At 43.7% G+C, this 18070-nt stretch overlaps 1 protein-coding gene across 8 annotated transcripts in view; it reads right to left on the bottom strand.

The window, feature by feature from the left end:
* Positions 1 to 18070, bottom strand: part of HYDIN (HYDIN axonemal central pair apparatus protein) — a 491920-nt gene that overhangs the window by 76054 nt on the left and 397796 nt on the right. For all 8 annotated transcript variants that reach the window (XM_055298612.2, XM_063611543.1, XM_055298611.2 and 5 more), the window contains 7 exons: positions 17834 to 18006; positions 15185 to 15383; positions 10175 to 10274; positions 8651 to 8750; positions 6574 to 6742; positions 5841 to 6079; positions 3806 to 3923 (listed from right to left, as the gene is read on the bottom strand). In XM_055298612.2, coding sequence (XP_055154587.2) covers positions 3806 to 3923; positions 5841 to 6079; positions 6574 to 6742; positions 8651 to 8750; positions 10175 to 10274; positions 15185 to 15383; positions 17834 to 18006 — 1098 coding nt within the window. The remainder of the gene's footprint in view (positions 1 to 3805; positions 3924 to 5840; positions 6080 to 6573; positions 6743 to 8650; positions 8751 to 10174; positions 10275 to 15184; positions 15384 to 17833; positions 18007 to 18070) is intronic.

Below are 18070 nucleotides of genomic sequence, written 5' to 3' on the forward strand. Positions count from 1 at the left end.
GGCATGATGTTGTCTCAAAGGAGCAAGGGTGAGGGCAAAGCACAGCTGAAATGAGTGGAACTGAGGTAGCAGAAAGCTAGGAGAAACGGAAGCAGTCAGAGAAAGAGGTCTTGGAAATCAAGGATTCAGAAGCACCTCAGTTTCTTGTGATGCAAGATCCAGGCTGTGACCATTAAAATAAGTTGCCAATGTAGAGGAGAGGATAAGTTCATTGCAACTGAAAGGCAGAGTGCTGGAGAGGCTGTTTCACTGAAGGCTGAGAAGATATGGTAGGCAAAGAAGGAAAAAAAATCTGTAGAAAAGATGAGAGTTACAGAAACATATGTAGAAAATTATGTATGTTAATGAAATAGAAGCCTTTGCTTGACAAGTGGAAACCACTTGAAAAGACATAAAAACCAACATGTAGAAAACCCAGTTCCCTTCAATCAATAATTATTGCTGTTCATAGAGTGCAGAATACCTGCTTCTCTCAGTGCCTTCAATGCAGAGGTGGTGGCTGGAGCTGCAGTGGCCACCTTGAAACCATGAGGGAAAGGCCAAGAGAATCACAAGCAACAATAAACTATTAAAACAACACCAGCAATTGCCTACCCCATTTAAATATGCCATATTTGTTGAAACCACTAACGTTGGATTTTCTGCTATCTGCAGCCAAACGTGATTCTGATATGTAAATCAAGCACCTCTTCCTCTGTGAAGCCTTCAATGACTCTTCACAGCTACCCGGAACAGCAAGACTTCATTCTTCAATTTTTCTAGAGTCTATCCATGTACACGCACCTCAATTATGGTACACGCACCTCAATTATAGTATTTACCATCTTGCTGAACAACTGCTCATTCACCTGCTTTTTATAAAGAATTCCTATTGTCTGCCTTCAAGTTCACTGATTCTTTCCTCTGCCCCGCTCTGTCTAAAATATTTCCTCTCCATCCATTTAAAACCATATCAGACAGTATTATATAGTTTTGCTTCCATTGACAAACATAATTTAGAAAACCCAGGAAGAGAAGTAAGGTCTACTGAATTTACCTACATTATTGCTTACCATGTTTTTTTCTTCCTTGTTGATGTTCCATGATTTTATCTTCTGTTATTTACTTTCTGTTTTGAGAATTTCCTTTAGCCATTCTTTAGGGTAAGTCTACTGGTGACAAATTCTTTTAGCTTTATTTCATTTGAGAAAGTCGATTTCTCATTTATCCTTGAGAAATATTTTTGCTGGATATAAGATTCTGGGTTCACAGTTTTTGGTTCTCTACACTTGAAAATATCGTGCCACTTTCTTTTGGGTCGCTATGGTTTTTGTAAGAAATCTGCTGTCATTCAAGGTTCATTTCTCTCTTGATGTGTTCAAAATTTTTTTTTCTTTTCTTTAATTTTCAGAAGTTTGACTATGATGTGTGTTGGTAAGGATTTCTTTTGGTTTTTCCTATTTGGGTTTGCTCAGATTCTTGAGTCTGTAGGTTTACATCTTTTGCCAAATTTGAAAAGTTTTTTGTCATTATTCCTTTGAGTACCTTTTCAGTCCCACCCTCTTTTGTAACTCTTTCTGGAACTCCAATGACAAGAGCATTAGATCTTTTGTTATGGTTCCACAGATCCCTGAGCATCTATTCATTTTATCTCATTAGACTTAAATAGACTTTCAAGAGACTCAAAACAGAGTCTACTTTCTCTCTTTTGTTTAGACTGGGCAGAATAATGGCCTCCGAAAGATGTCCACATCCTAATCTCTGGAACCTGTGAATATGTTACCTTACACAGCAAAAGGACTTGTTTGACATGATTACATTAAGAACCTTGTGATGAGGAGATTATTCCGGATTGTAATGGGCCCAATGTAATCACAAGGGTCCTTAGAAATGGAAGAGAGTTAGAAGGAGATATGACTATGGAGGAGGTTGGAGTAATGTGATGTGAGAAGGATTCGATCCTCTGTTGCTGGCTTTGAGGATGATAGAAGGGGACTACAAGCCAAGGAATGTGGGCTGCCTCTAGAAGCTAAAAAAACAATGAAAAGGATTCTTTCCTGGTGTCTCCAGAAAAGAATACAGCCCTTCCAACACCTTGATTTTAGCACTTCTGACCTACAGAACTATAAGATAAAAAATGCGTAATACTTTAAGCTTCTAAATTTGAGGTAATTTGCTGTGAGAACAATAAGAAACAAACACAGGAATCCCTATTGTCTGTCTTCAAGTTCACTGATTCTTTTCCTCTGTTCCCTCTGTGTTGTTGAGCCCATCCACTGAGTGCTAAATTTGTTTATTTATCTTCAATTCCCAAATCTCCATTTGCTTCTTCTCTACATCTTCTTTCTTTGCTGAGACATACTATTTTAAAAATTTTCCAGGCATGCTTATAATTGCTTATTGAAACATTTTCAGATAGAACTAACACCTCTCTCATCTCAGTGTTGTGATCTAGCATTTATCTATTTTCCTTCAGGTTGAATTCTTCCTGGTTCTTGGTATGATGAGTGATTTTCAACTGAAACCTGGACATTTTGGGTGTTACGCTATGACACTCGGGATCTGATTTAAATCTTGTTTGGGCTGGCTTTCTTTTGGCACTGCCCTGACAGGGGCAGGTAGTACACTGCCTTGCTACTGCCAGATGGGGGCAGTAGTCCAGATTCCCCACTCAGACCCATCATTCCTGCTGGGCAGGGGTTGGTGTCCCAGCTCTCCACTAGTCCTCAACTGATACCTGCCTGGTGGGGACAGGTGAGTGCCTGTTACTGTTCTGCTGATGCCATGGGAGATGGAGGGGTCCTCTGACACCATTCCAGCAGGGGATGGGGGAATGTCTCATTACCACTAGGTTGGGGTGGACGTCATGGTTCCCCATGTGGTATCTCCACAAACAGCACTGGAGGTGGTGGGGAACGCTTGTTACTACCCATGGGAATGAAAGTCTTGGCTTGGTATTCGACCTTCTCCGACGCCACCCTGGCAAGGGGGTGGTGCACCTCATGACAGCTTGGAGAGGGTGGAGTCTAGACTCTCTATTTGGCCTTTGCTAGCAGAGGTGGCATGGGGCCAGATATTTTTCTTTGGTGTTTGGCTGGAGTAGAACAGTTATTATCTAGAAGTTTTCTGTCTTTCTAGGTTAACTGTCGTCTTCCGGTTACTGTCTGGAAGTTTTCTGTCTTTCTAGGGGCAACCTAGAAACGCAGAAAGAAAGTAGGAGTAGGCTTCTGTTGGGGCTTGCTTTTTGTCTGTGTCTGTTGATGTTTTAGGGTTGCTGGCTGCTTCAGCACCCAGTCTGGGAGACATGAGGCAAAAAGAAAACTTGGGAACTCACCACATTGATCTTCCTTGGGTCCCAAAGTTCCTGGGGCTGGTCTGGTTTCTTCTCTCTACCTTTCAGAGTCTGAAGTCTGTTTTATACACGATGCCCAGGGTTTTTAGTTATACTTAGTTGGGAAGAATAGGGAAAAGTATATCTAGTTGATCTTACCAGAAGCAGAAATCCTCGAATCTCCTTTTATTTAAGCCTGTTTGAATGGGCTTCTCTTTCTTATAAGCAAATTATTCTTGATTAAAATACACATGAAGAGTAGAAACAATTTTAAGGCAGTGGTAAGCCAATGAAGGTTTTAAAGCAAAAGAGGATATCCAAATTAAAGGTCATAACATCTTAGCTTAACATGAAAGTGACATTTCGGTATAATTATTTCATATTCCTGCCATAATGGACTCAAATCCTATTATTCTAGGGAGGTATTTGGTGTCAAGAGCTAATTGGGAGTTGGCCTTACCGGGTATCTGTAAGAACAGGGAAAAGGACACGCACCTGGCCTGTGGTGGTTACTTCTTTCTGAATCGTGTCAGAGAACTTGGCTGCTCTGGAAGAGCCAGTTTTGCAGAAGCTGTCACTTTCTCGGGGTCTTGCATGTCTGATGTGGCTGGCTCTGATTAAAGAAGCAAGAGTATACTCTTAGGTTGCGGGGTGGGGGGTAACATTAGACACCACCTGTCTGTTTTCTTGCAAGGGCCCTTCTCCCAGGAATCGGGGAAGGGGCCCTTCTTTGACCAAGAGGACACTGGAGTGGCATAGTTAGCTAGCTAATCACTGACCAAACTCATTTAACAATTGTAAGGAAACTAGGCGGTAATTATACTTATTAAATATGATGTATAGGGACACTGAAAATTACTGTAAGACGATAGTAATTTTTAAATGCCTACTTGAGTTCACTGGAAAGCAGTGTGTAGAAAATTACTTGTGGATGTCAAATGTTTTACTTAATCTCATTTTAAAAAGTGAAATGGCAAATAAATTAAGCTCTGTTCTGTATCTTCACATTTATAGTTGTGATGTTTTTAAGGTTTAGTATAAGCAGTAGTTCAAATATAGGTCTTGGTAATTGTTCACTTGCCTTGAGTATCCAATAATTAGTTTGCCTAGAGACCAGTTCACCTAAAATATTCAAATGTATCTGAAATGCATCTTAAACTTTTGAGAATTTTATATATTCAAGCATTCACTTGCTTAATGACCAGAACACCTGAAGTTCAACCCCCTTTCGTGTGTTTTGCGTGAACTTGTGCATGCTAAAATAAAAAATAAATAAAAAACAATGTAAAGCAAAACAGAATTAAGTTATAATCATTATAGACATTACATTGTTACAAAATAAATTGTAAAAATATTCAGTTGAAATTAAATTAGGAAGAGATTTTACACAATTTAACTCTACATTTTAAAAAATGTTCAAACTTTGTCAAAACAGAAAAGAATAGCTACAGAAATATAAAACAACTACACTGTAAAGCCATACATCTTATTTAAAAGAATTAACTAGAAAGTCAAAATTAAATCAGAAGTGCCTCAGGAATCGGTAAAAACCATCCTTAATTTGTCCAAAAAAGAGTACAGCAGCCCAGTGGAAGCCAAAAGCACTCAAAAGACAAATTGTTTTGGGTGAATTGATTGACAGCCTCCTTTTGAAGAACATGGAGTTTTGCTGTTGGAACAACTATTAAGGTAGCTTTGTGATGGTGTCTACATGGGGAGAAGGCAATAATAGTAACAGGCAATAACAATAACAGTCCCTGGTAGGCTGAAGGCATCACCGCACTTCCTCTTTTCCGCGCTTCCAGAGCAGCCCCACCATGAAGCACTGCTACGATTTCTTTTGATTTAGCTTCTTGTAATAATAATTTCTTGGCATTGTACAGAATGACATATAGGACAATGATCTAATAAGTCCTTCGGCACACCAGAAGCACCAGGACAACAGACAAAATTCCAGGCAGAAGACTATGTTTGTTCAACTAAAATTTATGATATATTCTACAGGAAATCTATGAAACCTGGAGTCAGAAGATGTGGGCTCACATCAAGATCTACTGGTGATTTCGTGTATAATATTTATTTTTTATTTTTTTGAGACGGAGTCTCGCTCTGTGCCCAAACTGGAGTGCAGTGGCGCAATCTTGGCTCACTGCAACCTCTGCCTCTCGGGTTCAAGTGATTCTCCTGCCTCAGCCTCCCGAGTAGCTGGGATTACAGGCATGTGCCACCACACCCGGCTAATTTTTGTATTGTTAGTAGAGATGGGGTTTCACCACGTTGGCCAGGCTGGTCTAGACCTCCTGATCTCAGGTGATCTGCCCGCCTTGGCCTCCCAAAGTGCTGGGATTACAGGTGTGAGCCACCGCGCCCAACTTTTGTGCATAATCTAAATGAGCCATTTCTAAATCTTACTGATCTCACCATAAAACGGGACTGGGTGAATTTAAGTAAGATATACAAAAGCTCTTTATAAAATATAAAGCATAAATTAAAGAGGGAATGGAATGAGTTAAGTAAATATTTGTCTTACGCTTTCTTTTGATGAATGGGGCTCTCCCCTGTCAGCTTATAAAGGGCGAACTTGAAGTCAGTAACACCTTGATTTTCTATGGTGAAGGTGGTGCTTTTACGAGTGCCACAGATCAAAGCTCCAAAGTTGATGACAGAGGAGGGGGTGATGTTGTATTTGGAATATACTGCATTCACGGACAACTTAATTGGGATGCTGGCAATGATTTCACCTCCTTCTGAAATATTGGGCTCAATAATCTAGAAAGGGAAGAAGAATGAGCAAGTCAGCCACTGCTGTAGCTACAGAATTCCCATGATTATCTACCCCGTTCCCTATTTTCATCATTGACATGAAGCCATGTTCTTTATTTCACTGTCTTTGTATTATTGCATCAACAATGATATTAGCAAACACTAAAACAGAGCTTACTGTGTACCAGCCAAGGGTCAACATAGCCAACTTTTCCTCAGGTTTTCAGTTCCCTTCTCCTCCTTTGCACTTGATGATGGGACTCAGCTTCCCTGCCTCTGATGCTCCCCAAAGACTTGGGGGTACATTTCCTCGCTGGATCTAATTCTGATGACCTTGCCTGCTAGTTAGGACAGAACCCCTGTGTATCCTATCCAGTTGCCACCCAGGCCAGCCCTCCCCTTTTCTTCCTGGAGCGTGGATTAGGCCATGTATCCTTCTTTGCAACAGGAGTCCCACGATCCTGCCATTGAGGCAGCCCCTCCCTTTGGAGCTCTCTTACCTGACAGCGCAGAACAGGCTGGTGCTCGATCTTCACTTCCTTTTTTGCACGGAAGAAAACTTGGACATTTGTGGGTTTTTCTGTTGGGGTCAGTGAACCCTTTTTGGGTTGGACTGAGATCATGGAATTTATATTAGGTGTTGAAATCCCTACAGAGTCCACGGAAAAGCTGAAAGACAAGAACAAAAAGTCAGCCTAAGTCATTATCCCTGGAACTCAAGATCCCAGAGAGGAGACTCTAGACAGTTGAGTGCCTGCTGTGTCTCCAGCCCTGTTTAGGGAGAGTCCACTGTGCTTTGTACGCTGTGATCGCCTCTCCTTAGCCAGGACTGACCAGGCCAGGAATTGATGCTTACGGCAAAGACAGCCATACTCTATCCCATGGTCACGAGAGGCCATTGCAGGAGATCTCTGTCCAACAGGGACAGTGGATACTGAAAAAGGACCAATTAAGTTAATTCTCTCTTTCTCTGTTTGCATCTGTCTGGCTTTCAGTACATGCAGAGCGAACAGTGACACAGAAACCAGGGAACCTGGGGAGAGAGACAGCAGGGAGGGGGCAGGGGTCCTGCAACAGAGGTACTAGGGAGGGAAGCCCATGGCCTACTGGAGGTGAGGCAAGAACCACAGGAAGAAGCTGGCTCATGAGACTGACAGAGGGACTGGTGTAGGCTCAAGACGTATCCCACCTAGGCAGAGGTGGGATGCCCGGAGTTGCTGTGGGGCTCTGAATGTCACCCCCATGCTCCAGGAGACCCTGGTTGCCCAATTACTTGTACCCCTGTGCTTCCTTGCTTCCCTGCACATTCTTTCAACAAACCCTCTATCTGTTCCAACCTGAGAGTGACTCCGTTCCATGCAACCTCAAAGAGCACAGCTAATGCCCCTGTCTTAACCTAAAAGAAAACTCACCAACAGGCAAGATTCCACTTAGCACTAATTCCAAACTGACAGGGGAAAAGTCTCTTTGTTAACTGTGAATTCTTGGGGAAGGAGAACTTTCCATGGAATGAAAAGTGCGGGCACTGCCATGAAGGGCTGTGTGGCCCTGTCTGAGGGGTGTTTCCCTCCCTCCTCCCCTGTGCCACTCTTTCCTTGCTGAGGAGCCTCCCTGATTTTGTGTTTCTTTTTTTTTCTTTTCTATTTTCTTTTTTTTTTTTTTTAGACAGGGTCTCACTCTGTTGCTGGGGCTGGAGTGCAGTGGCATGATCACAGCTCACTGCAGCCTTGACCTCTCTGGGCTCAAGCAATCCCCCCATCCCAGTCTCCCAAGTAGCTGGGACTACAAGTGATATGACCAGCATGCCTAGCTAACTTTTTTTGTATTTTGTAGAGGCAGGGAGGGTCTTGCCATTTTGCTCAGGCTGGTCTCGAACTCCTGGACTCAAGCAATCTGCCTGCCTTGGCCTCCTACAGTGCTGGGATTGCAGGCATGAGCCACCACACCCAGTCTCTGTGTTTCATTTTTAATCTCAGGGGATGAGCACAAGCTGGAGCTCTATTCTACCAAGCCACTATTTGGATTGTATAATATCATGGTTGTTACAATGTAATGAAAAAGGAAAGCCCTTTCTTCACATGAAATCTGCTGAAGAAGTTCTCCTTATAAAGCAGATAAGAGCTGGCAGAAGGCAGGACAGCTTGAGGCCAGGTCGCCCATCTCCAGTCTCTCCCTCCACCCTGGGACCTCTTCTCACCCCTAGAATCTCCCCCTCCCGGCCTCTTCCCCTAAGCCTCTTCCTCCATTCCCATACACCTATGGTTCCAACTGGCCAGGTACATCAGGGCTACTTAAAGGCCCCTGTTAAGCTGCAGAGTTGAGAGCAGTGTGAGAATCTCTGCTCCCTTGGCAGGTGGAATTCCATTCATTTGAAGCCAAGGGAGGCAAAAAAGCAGAGATGGTTCTTATGATTTCCTTGACTGACTGATAAGTTTCCCAGACCACACTCCTTCCCACGGTGGACTTGACGGCCACAAACCCCGTGGGATTCAGGTTACCTGAAAGCGATCTCATATTTCCCCACATTCCTCCCCACGGTGGACTTGATGGTCTTACACCTGATGGGATTCCAGTTACCTGAATGCGATCTCGTATTTCCCACGGTTCTTCAATTGCAGGGGCTGCTTCACCTCCTCTGTGACCCTGACAATCCCAAAATCCAGGCCCCCTTCAGCTCCTGCAGAGACCAGGGGCCAGGGCAGAGAGGGGTGAGTGCGCATGAGAGTGGGAAGCAGGGGAAGTGCCTGTTGAAATTCACATGGAAAACGCATGGTGACAGTTTAAGAGAATTTGTTTTCTGAAAGTACTGTGGCTAGAAAAGCCTCTTATAACTGAGTCTGGCAAACGAACAACAGATGCTGCTCTTGATGCCCTCTACAGGGCTAGTCCCTCTGGATTCCACCCATCCTAGGACCATTGCCTTTCATGTCTACCATCAGCTAAAACTTCCAGTATTTAAAAAAATCTTGCATAAAGTTGGGATATTACACATACATTTATGTTGTTTTACTTAGCATTACTTCATAAGCATTTCCCCCAAATAATTAAAAACTCCTCATAAGTGTGATCTTAGTGGCTACATAATATCCCACGATATGGCGGTTCCATAATTCATGATATTATTCCTTTAATACTATTATTTCATTATTGATGGGCATTTAGGTTTTTCCAACTTTTCATTGTTATAAAAAATGCTGCAATAAAAGATCTTTGTACATGAGACTCATGACATCTAAACTAATAAGTGGCTCTAACATTCTATGAGTTTTGCTGAGGAGACCTCTTGGGGAAAGGAGGGAAACAGAGAGCTATAGGCTGAAGGGAAAGCTGAAACTCGGGTGTTAGGGCAGTGTGGGGACAGATAACAGCCTCACCCCCGACCCCCCAATTCCTGGAATCTGTGAATATGCTACTTTACATGGCATAGGGGAATTAAAGAAGCAGATGGAATTAATTCACTGACCTATAAATAGAGATTAATTTGGAATATCTTGGTCAGCTCAATATAATCACAAGTAGGCTTAAGAGCAAAAGAGGAAGGCACGCTGGGAGAACTTGAGAAAAGGCAACGTGAGATGGAGTTGGCCCAACCTCGCTGTCTTTGAAGGTGGAGGAAGGGGACCATGTGGGCGGCCTCTAGGAGTTGGAAACGGTATGGAAATGGATTCCAGAAGGGAAGGCAGCCCTGCTGACACCTTGATTTCAGCCCAGTAAGACCCATTTTGCACTTTTGACTTCCAGAACTGTAGGGTAATAATACGTTTGTGTTGTTTTAAGCCAGAAAGCTTATGGGGACATTTTATGGCAGTGATAGAAAACTAATACAGGAAAGAGGAAAGGTGTTTACTGTCAAATGACTGCTCTGAAAAGAGCTCTGCAAATTTTACATCTATGACCACCCACTTTCTACCTCTGGTTGGAGAAATTACGATTTGTAGTCATGTTGCTAATATCACTCTGGGGCTCACATTATTATTTATTAAAATTGCTCCATCCCCAATCCCTGCAATACTAACAACACACTAGCCTTTCTCTACACAGAAATACACTATACAAAAGACCCAACTTCCAAACACCCTTTCCTTGAAGGGCCCAACAGACCTTTGGGGAAGGTGATGTCCAAGGCGATGTCATATGCCTCTGCAAAGACCATGATATTTTCAATCTGAACAACACCGAGAAGATTTTCTGCATCTAAAATCTGGCAGGGTAAGAGAAATTCTTCAGTAAAAACAAGACCTGTAGGCGCTTGGAGCCTGAAACATGTAACATCCTAAAGGGGATACGGCAGAGAATGTTTTGAATGTATTCCCCTGTAGGTATTTTATCTTCACCAAGCATTTGGTAGGATTTGTGCTCCTCTTAATACTCTCTGGGGAATGCTGGTATAAAGAATACAAGAATGGGGAAAAGGGACTGACTTTTTTATTGTTGCTACATTACTGAAGTTTGGGCTTGGAGTAGACATTACAGGAAAGTGGTTTTCTTTTTTGAGACAGGCTCTCACTCTGTCACCCAGGCTGGAGTGCAGTGGCGCAATCTCGGCTCACCACAGCCTCGACCTCCCGGGCTCAAGCCATCCTCCCATCTCAGCCTCCCGAGTAGCTGGGACTACAGGAGTGCACCGTCATGCTCGGGTAATTTTTGTATTTTTTTTTATAGAGATGGGGTTTCACCATGTTGCCTAGTCTGGTCTTGAACTCCCTAACTCAAACAATCCTCCCGTCTCAGCCTCCAAAAGTGTTGGGGTTATAGATGTGAACCATCATGCCCGACTGTTTTTTTTTTTTTTTAACTTCTAAATCAAATGAACCTGGTGAGCATTGCCCTGACAGTTGAAACGGAAAACCTTTATGCTCCAAGTCATCCTTGCTCTACTCATTTTATAAATTTGAATTGTTCTGTTCTTTGTTTGTGGCTCAGCCTGTGGAGAAAGTGCTAGACTTTTCATAGAAAGCAAGTGTTTAATGTTTGGAAATATCCAATGTTTTATTCCTGTGAATATCATGGTGATTAGGACCCCTCTGTTGTCATGCCTGTGGGTGGTCCCTCCCTCGTTGTTCTCTGGCACCTCTAAACTGCTGCAGCTGTCAGCCTGACCTGATTGTTGACTCTTTTTTTTCCCCTCTTCTTTATATATAAATGTATTTTATTTTGATAGCTTTTGGGGTAACAAATGGTTAGACTGACAACCCACAGAATGGGAGAAAATATTTGCAAACTATGCATCTGACAAAGGACTAATATCCAGAATATACAAGGAACTCAATCAAATCAGCAAAAAATCCCCAAATAATCCCATAAAAAGTAGGTAAATGACATGAACCAACTGTTGCCTCTTGAGGCTAACTAGGAGGTGGCAAAGGGTCCATCTGTCCAGCAAAAGAACTGGTGGGCAGTGGGGGAAGCTCTCCTGGGTCTGCTCTGGGGAGTCCACCTCTGTCTCTACTCCAGTTGAAAGCCCAAGCCACCCACTCCCCACTGCATGTGCTTTGGGTGCCAGGAGGAAATTTGCAGCTGTCACCAAACTCAAGTTTTAATTCAGAATTTCCATCTTCTCTTTCATTAGATGCTTGCCAATGTTACACGGAGCAAACTGGACCGACTTGAGTTTCGCCTTCTTTCTCTGACTGCTTGCCCTCTGATAGATGACAAGATGGGCTGACAGGATTTGTGCAGCGCCTCTCTCCTGAGGGATGCCAAGTGCCTGGAGCCTTCTATTTCTTGGCTTCCCCAGGGTGAGTCGGAGGCAGTGGGGAGACTGAATTTTGAATTGAGGAAAAGAGGAAGGACAATTGAAGAGTTATACAGATTAAATAAAACAAGTTCACAAAAGGCTTTCCAAAGGGACTGGAGATGAAGGCATTTCCTTCTGTGGATGTGGAAGTGAATATAAGTTCACTTTGGAGGGCTCTACGGAGGTCCATGCTGCTTTGTTCAGAGCCCTAATCAGGCTGCTGTTTGGCTGGGACACACGGAGATGGTCACAACAGTTGTGAAAATACAAAAATGTGGCTGGTTGCAGTGGCTCACGCCTGTAATCCCAGCACTTTGGGAGGACAAGGTGGGCAGATCGCTTGAGCTCAGGAGTTTGAGACCTGCCTGGGCAACATGGCAAGACCTCATCTCTACAAAAAATACAAAAATTAGCTGGGTGTGGTGGTGCACACCTGTGGTCCTAGCTACTCAGGAGGCTGAGGTGGGAGGATCGCTTGAGCCCAGGAGGTGGAAGTTGCAGTGAGCTGAGATTGCACCACTGCACTCTAGCCTGAGCAACAGAGTGAGACCCTGTGTCAAGAAACATGTAATAAAATAATAATAAAAACAAAAACCTTTCTGTACCAGTTGGTAAGCAGCTGTCATGATGACCTCTCCAATATCCCCTTGCTGCCTGCCTCCTGTGTATCCCCACCACAGGAACTCCTGGACTCCCCATGATCCAGCAACTAAAGGACGAAGCTGGCACAGCTGGGGGACTCCAGGCCCTACACCAGCCAGGGGTCTGCGTACCTGGTGCAGAGCCCTGTGCCTGTGCAGAGGCTGGTGCTAAAAGCATTGACCAGAACCTCTGGGCTTCCACACATTCATGGAGTGAATGAATCTATCAATACCTGTTTTCAGCCCTTTCAGTGAAGGGCTGTCACTGATAAGGGATAAGAGAGATTAGATCCACTGAGTGGCCCCAAAAGGTAGAAACATGATTCGTGCATGTAATTGACAGGGAGAATTCTGAGCTCAACCCAAAGAAGAATTGACAGACCTGTTTAAAGGGAGAACAGGCTGCTTTAACTGGTAGTGGTAAATTTTCTGTTCCTGGAAGCATTCAAAGAGAAGCTAGGATGATTCCTTGAATGTCGAAGAATCAGTTCAAGTATTTTTTTTTTTTTTTTGAGACAGAGTCTTGCTCTCTTGCCCAGGCTGGAGTGCAGTGGTACGATCTTGGCTCATTGCAACCTCCACCTCCGGGAGTCAAGTGATTCTCCTGCCTCAGCCTCCCAAGTAGCTGGGGTTACAGGCGTGCACCACCACATCTGGCTATTTTTTGTAATTTGTAATTTTTGTTATTTTGTATTTTTGTATGTTTGTATTTAGAGGCGCAGTTTCACCATGTTGGGCAGGCTGGTCTCGAACTCCTGACCTCAAGTGATCTACCCACCTCGGCCTCCCAAAATGATGGGATTACAGGCGTGAACCACCATGCCCAGCTTAGTTCAAGTATTAAAACTCAATGGCATTCATTCATTCATTAGATTCTACTGAGTGCCTACTTCATCCAATCCCACGCTAGACACTGGGAATATGATGGTATGGGGGGTTGAACAGTGGTCCCCCCAAAAGTATGTCTACTTCTTAACTCCCGGAGCCTGTGAATATGACCTTATTTGGAAGAAAGGGTATTTGTGGATTTAATTAAGTCAAAGATCTAGAGATGAGATCATCTTAGATTATCTGAGTGTGCTTTAAATCCAATGATAAATATTCTTATAAGAGACGGAAGAGAAGACACAGACAGAAGAGGTGTTGTGACGATGACAGAGGCAGAGACTGGAGTGATGCAGCCACAAGCTGAGAACACTTGCAGGAGACCCCAGAAGCTGAAGGGGAGAGAGAGAAAGGGTTCTTCCCTGGAGCCTTCAGAGAGAGCATGGCCCTGCTGGCACCTTGATTTTGGACATCTCGCCTCCAGGACAGTGAGAGAGAAATGTCTGTTTTTTAAAGTCACCCAGTGTGTGGTAATTTGTTATAGTAGCCCTGGGGAACTAAGACAGATGTTAAGTCAGGTGAGATACTGCCCTGATGCAGTTCATATAAGAAAGTAAAGAAAGAAGCAGGATAATGTTAGGAAGAGGTGGTGCTCTGAAGGATGGAAGACGGGGTGGGTTATTGCACATAAGGGGGATTCTCTCAAAGGGATGATTAGAGAAGCCCAGTTGAAACAGCAATGTTGGGGGGCCCTAAAGCTGGAGCCTAAGGGCAGATTCCCAGCAGAGTTGCGGCAAGGTCAGGGGCTTGAGCCAAGAAAGAGCCAAGACAGTGCATGGGAGCCAATGATTGAGGGCAAGCGTGGGGCAAGTTGTGATGTGGAGGCAGGCATTGCCTCAGAGGCAGGTGAGGACCCCGGGCTTTATTCCTACTGCAGTGGGAAGCCAGGAGAGTGCGTTAGGTGGGGCATAACCTGTCTGAATGACATTGTAAAGATCCCTCTGGACACTATGGGGAATGCCAATAGGGAAGCCAGTTAGGAAACCTCTGTAGAAGTCCAGGTGAGAGAAGCTGCAGGTGGCCTGGACAAGGTGGTGGCAACAGCGAGGAGAAAGAAGTGGATGGGAAAGATACATCGAGAGGCACCACGCCTGTAATCCCAGCACTTTGGGAGGCCGAGGCAGGAGGATCACTTGAGGTCAGGAGTTTGAGGCCAGCCTGGCCAACATGGTGAAACCCTGTCTCTACTAAAAATACAAAAAGTTAGCTGGGTGTAGTGGCGCGTGCCTGTAGTCCCAGCTACTCCACAGACTGAGGCAGGAGAATTGCTTGAACCCTGGAGGTGGAGGTTGCAGTGAGCCAAGATCACGCCACTGCACTCCAGCCAGGGTGACACAGCGAGACTCCATCTCAAAAAAAAAAAAGATACATTGGGAGGTAAAATTAGCAACCTTTGAATTAGCAACCTTTGTTGGAGGCCTGCCTTGGAAGGGAAGCCATTAAGAAAAGGGGGAATTAAGGCTGATCCCCAGGTGTCTGTTGGGAGCAACAGGGTGGAGGGTAACATTTACCCAGATAGGAATCTGACAGGTGACTGGGTTTAGGAGTGTGAAATCAGGACTCTGATGCTTACCTAGGTATAGCAACATCATTTGTTCATTCATTCTTTCATTCATTTATTTTTCCTTCCTTCCACATTGATTGCTCTGTTCCTGGCACTGGGGAATCAGCCATAAGCAATATTGCCTCTATGGAGCTTGTAGTTGTGTGCACAGCAAGAGATTATGGACTGGGGATATCGAAAGGGGATCAGATAGGAGCATGTAACAGGGAGACCTCTGTGTGTGTGTGTGTGTGTGTGTGTGTACATGCTTTGATAACCAAGTCTGTGGATGTGTGAAGCCTCACCTCCAACCGAATAGCCTTCTTGATGTTGACAGGCTTGGTGGGCTGAAAGTACAGGTGCAGGCCGTACTCAGCCTTGGGGGGGATGGTCCCCTGCATCATGGACGCAGTGAAATCATCACTCAACTGCTCCAGGCTGGTGATCCGCCAGGCCACAGGCAGGAGCGTGACATTGCGGAGAAGAATTACCCTGGATTCCTGTCTGCAGAGACAAAAGGAAAGTTGCAATTTCATTTTAAATTTTGTAGTTTCATATATATATTTTTTTTAACTTTTGTTTTAGGTTCAGGGGTTCATGTGCAGGTTTGTTGTATAGGTAAACTCATGTCATGGGGGTTTGCTGTACAGATTATTCCATCACCCAGGTCCTAAGCCTAGTACCCAATAGTTATTTTTTCTCCTCTTCTCCCTCCTCCCACCCTCCACCCTCAAGCATCCTCAAGTGTCTGTTGCTCCCCCCTTTGTGCCCATTGGTTCTCACCAGTTAGCTCCCACTTCTAAGTGAGAACATGGGGTATTTGGTTTTCCGTTCCCGCATTAGTTTGCTAAGGATAATGGCCATAATCCTTGGCATATAGTTTTTTTTTTCTTTCTTTCTTTCTTTTTTTTTTTTTTTGGAGACGGAGTCTTGCTCTGTCATCCAGGCTGGAGTGCAGTGGTGTGATCTCGGCTCACTGCAACCTCCACCTCCCAGGCTCAAGCAATTCTCCTGCTTCAGCCTCCTGAGTAGCTGGGATTATAGGCACCCACCACCATGCCTGGCTAATTTTTGTATTTTTAGTACAGACAGGGTTTCACTGTGTTAGCCAGGCTGGTCTTGAACTCCTGACCTCATGATCTGCCTGTCTCGGCCTCCCAAAGTGCTGGGATTACAGGCGTGAGCCACTGCACCCGGCCAAGCATATGATTTTTAAAAATCGCAGTTTCTCTTTCATGTGTGGGTGTTGAACAACATTTCTTAACCCTTTTTCGAATTGTTTTATATAGGTCTACCATATTTTCAATTTGTGTTTCATTGAAAAAACATTCACATATAAGCAGACCCACCCAGTTCAAACCTGCATTGTTCAAAGGTCAACCGTATTTTCCTTTAGCACATTAAAAATGCCATTTTATTGTCTTCCAGCTTCCTTTGTTACTGATGAGGAGTCAGTCATATTGTATTTCATTTTCTCCTGGCTGCTTTCAAGATTTTCTCTTAATTTCTGCTTTTAAGTAGTTGGACTAAACTTTGACTTAATGTGTTGACTTAATGTGTTATTTCTTGGTTATTAATCTATTATATAAAATAGGTGGAGTTGATATTATTAACCCCAGATGACCTATAAAAAACCTGAACCATCCAGGTGTGGTGGCTCAGCCTGTAATCCCAGCACTTTAGGAGGTTGGGATGGGTGAATTACCTGAGCTCAGGAGTTGAGACCAGCCTGGGCAACATGGCGAAACCCTGTCTCTACTAAAAATAAAAATACAAAAAGTTAGCTGGGTGTGGTGGTGCATGCCCATCCGTAATCCCAGCTACTCAGGAGGCTGGGGCAGGAAAATCGCTTGAATCTGGGAAGCAGAGGTTGCAGTAAGCTGAGATCGCATGACTGTACTCCAGCCTGGGCAACAGAGTGAGACTCCGTCTCGAAACAAAAAAAACCCCTGAAGCGCCCCAAAGTCACAGATTTAGTGGCAAGACTTGGGCTATAACTATATTTATCCAGCTTAAGGTTTGCTAAGCTTCTTGGAACTATAAGTTTTTGCTTTTTCACCAAATTTGGAAAAGTTCCATCTACTCTTCAAATATATATATATATATATATATATATATATATATATATATATATATATATTTTTTTTTTTTTTTTGGTCCCACTCTCTCTCTTTTCCTTCTGGGACTCCAATCACAAATATGTTAGTTAGACTGCTTAATGTTGTCCCACCATTTACTGGGGTTCTGCTCATTTTTACCAATATTTTTCTCTGTATGCTTTTTTTTTTTTTTTTTCCGAGACAAGGTTTCACTCTGTCACCCAGGAGGCTAGAGTGTAGTGGCATGATCATGACTCACTGGAGGTAAGAAAAAGCACTTTTGGTTACTTCGGTTATTACTTAGTTCTTTAATCAGTATTTATCAGGAAATGGGGCTGGTGGTGGTGAATAAAGAATGCAGGACACATATCAGAACAATATTCTCTCCCAGAAGCCCCAGAAATAAACATTTTTCTATTTACAATAATAATACCAATTCCAACAATAATTCCAATTAATGAATATGTAAGTTCTAGTTTTGGTCTAATGTTCTGCTTCTACTCTAACTTCTAGAGCAAAGATTCTTAACCTCTTGGGCAATAGACTGCTTTGAGAATCTGAAGAAAGCTGGTCCTTCTTCTGCAGAAACACAGACATACGCATATTTTGGTAGTTGATCTTAGGGGGGGTCCTTGGCCCTGCTGAAGTTCATCCACTGAACCCAACTTAACAATCTGTTGATTAAATAGGTTTACTAACCATCCCGGTTTGCATAGGACCAAGGATTTTCCCAGGGTGCAGAACTTTCAGTGCTAAAACCAAGAGAGTCTGGAGTAAATCAGGATGAGTTGATTACCCTAGAACTAAACACTCTTTAAATTCCATTCCGGTCCTGACATGATCTAGAACTCTGACCTGTGCAGCAAGAGCCGGTCAAAATGTAATTGCCTGGGTTCCAGCTCTAGTTCTGGGCGGATCCCCTGGCAGCTTAATCGGAAGATGGCTGGCTCTGGGTTATCATTGATGCAGCAGACAATGCTGTCTTCAAAGACACCAACTGAAGTAGGGTAGGCCCATACGTTTAATATCTGATGGAAGGAAAAGTCCAAAGAAAGTACATTTATACCAAGGATGCCAAGGCCTCAAATTTCC

The sequence above is a fragment of the Symphalangus syndactylus genome, chromosome 11 (genome assembly GCF_028878055.3).
Source record: "Symphalangus syndactylus isolate Jambi chromosome 11, NHGRI_mSymSyn1-v2.1_pri, whole genome shotgun sequence".
Classification (NCBI taxonomy): domain Eukaryota; kingdom Metazoa; phylum Chordata; class Mammalia; order Primates; family Hylobatidae; genus Symphalangus; species Symphalangus syndactylus.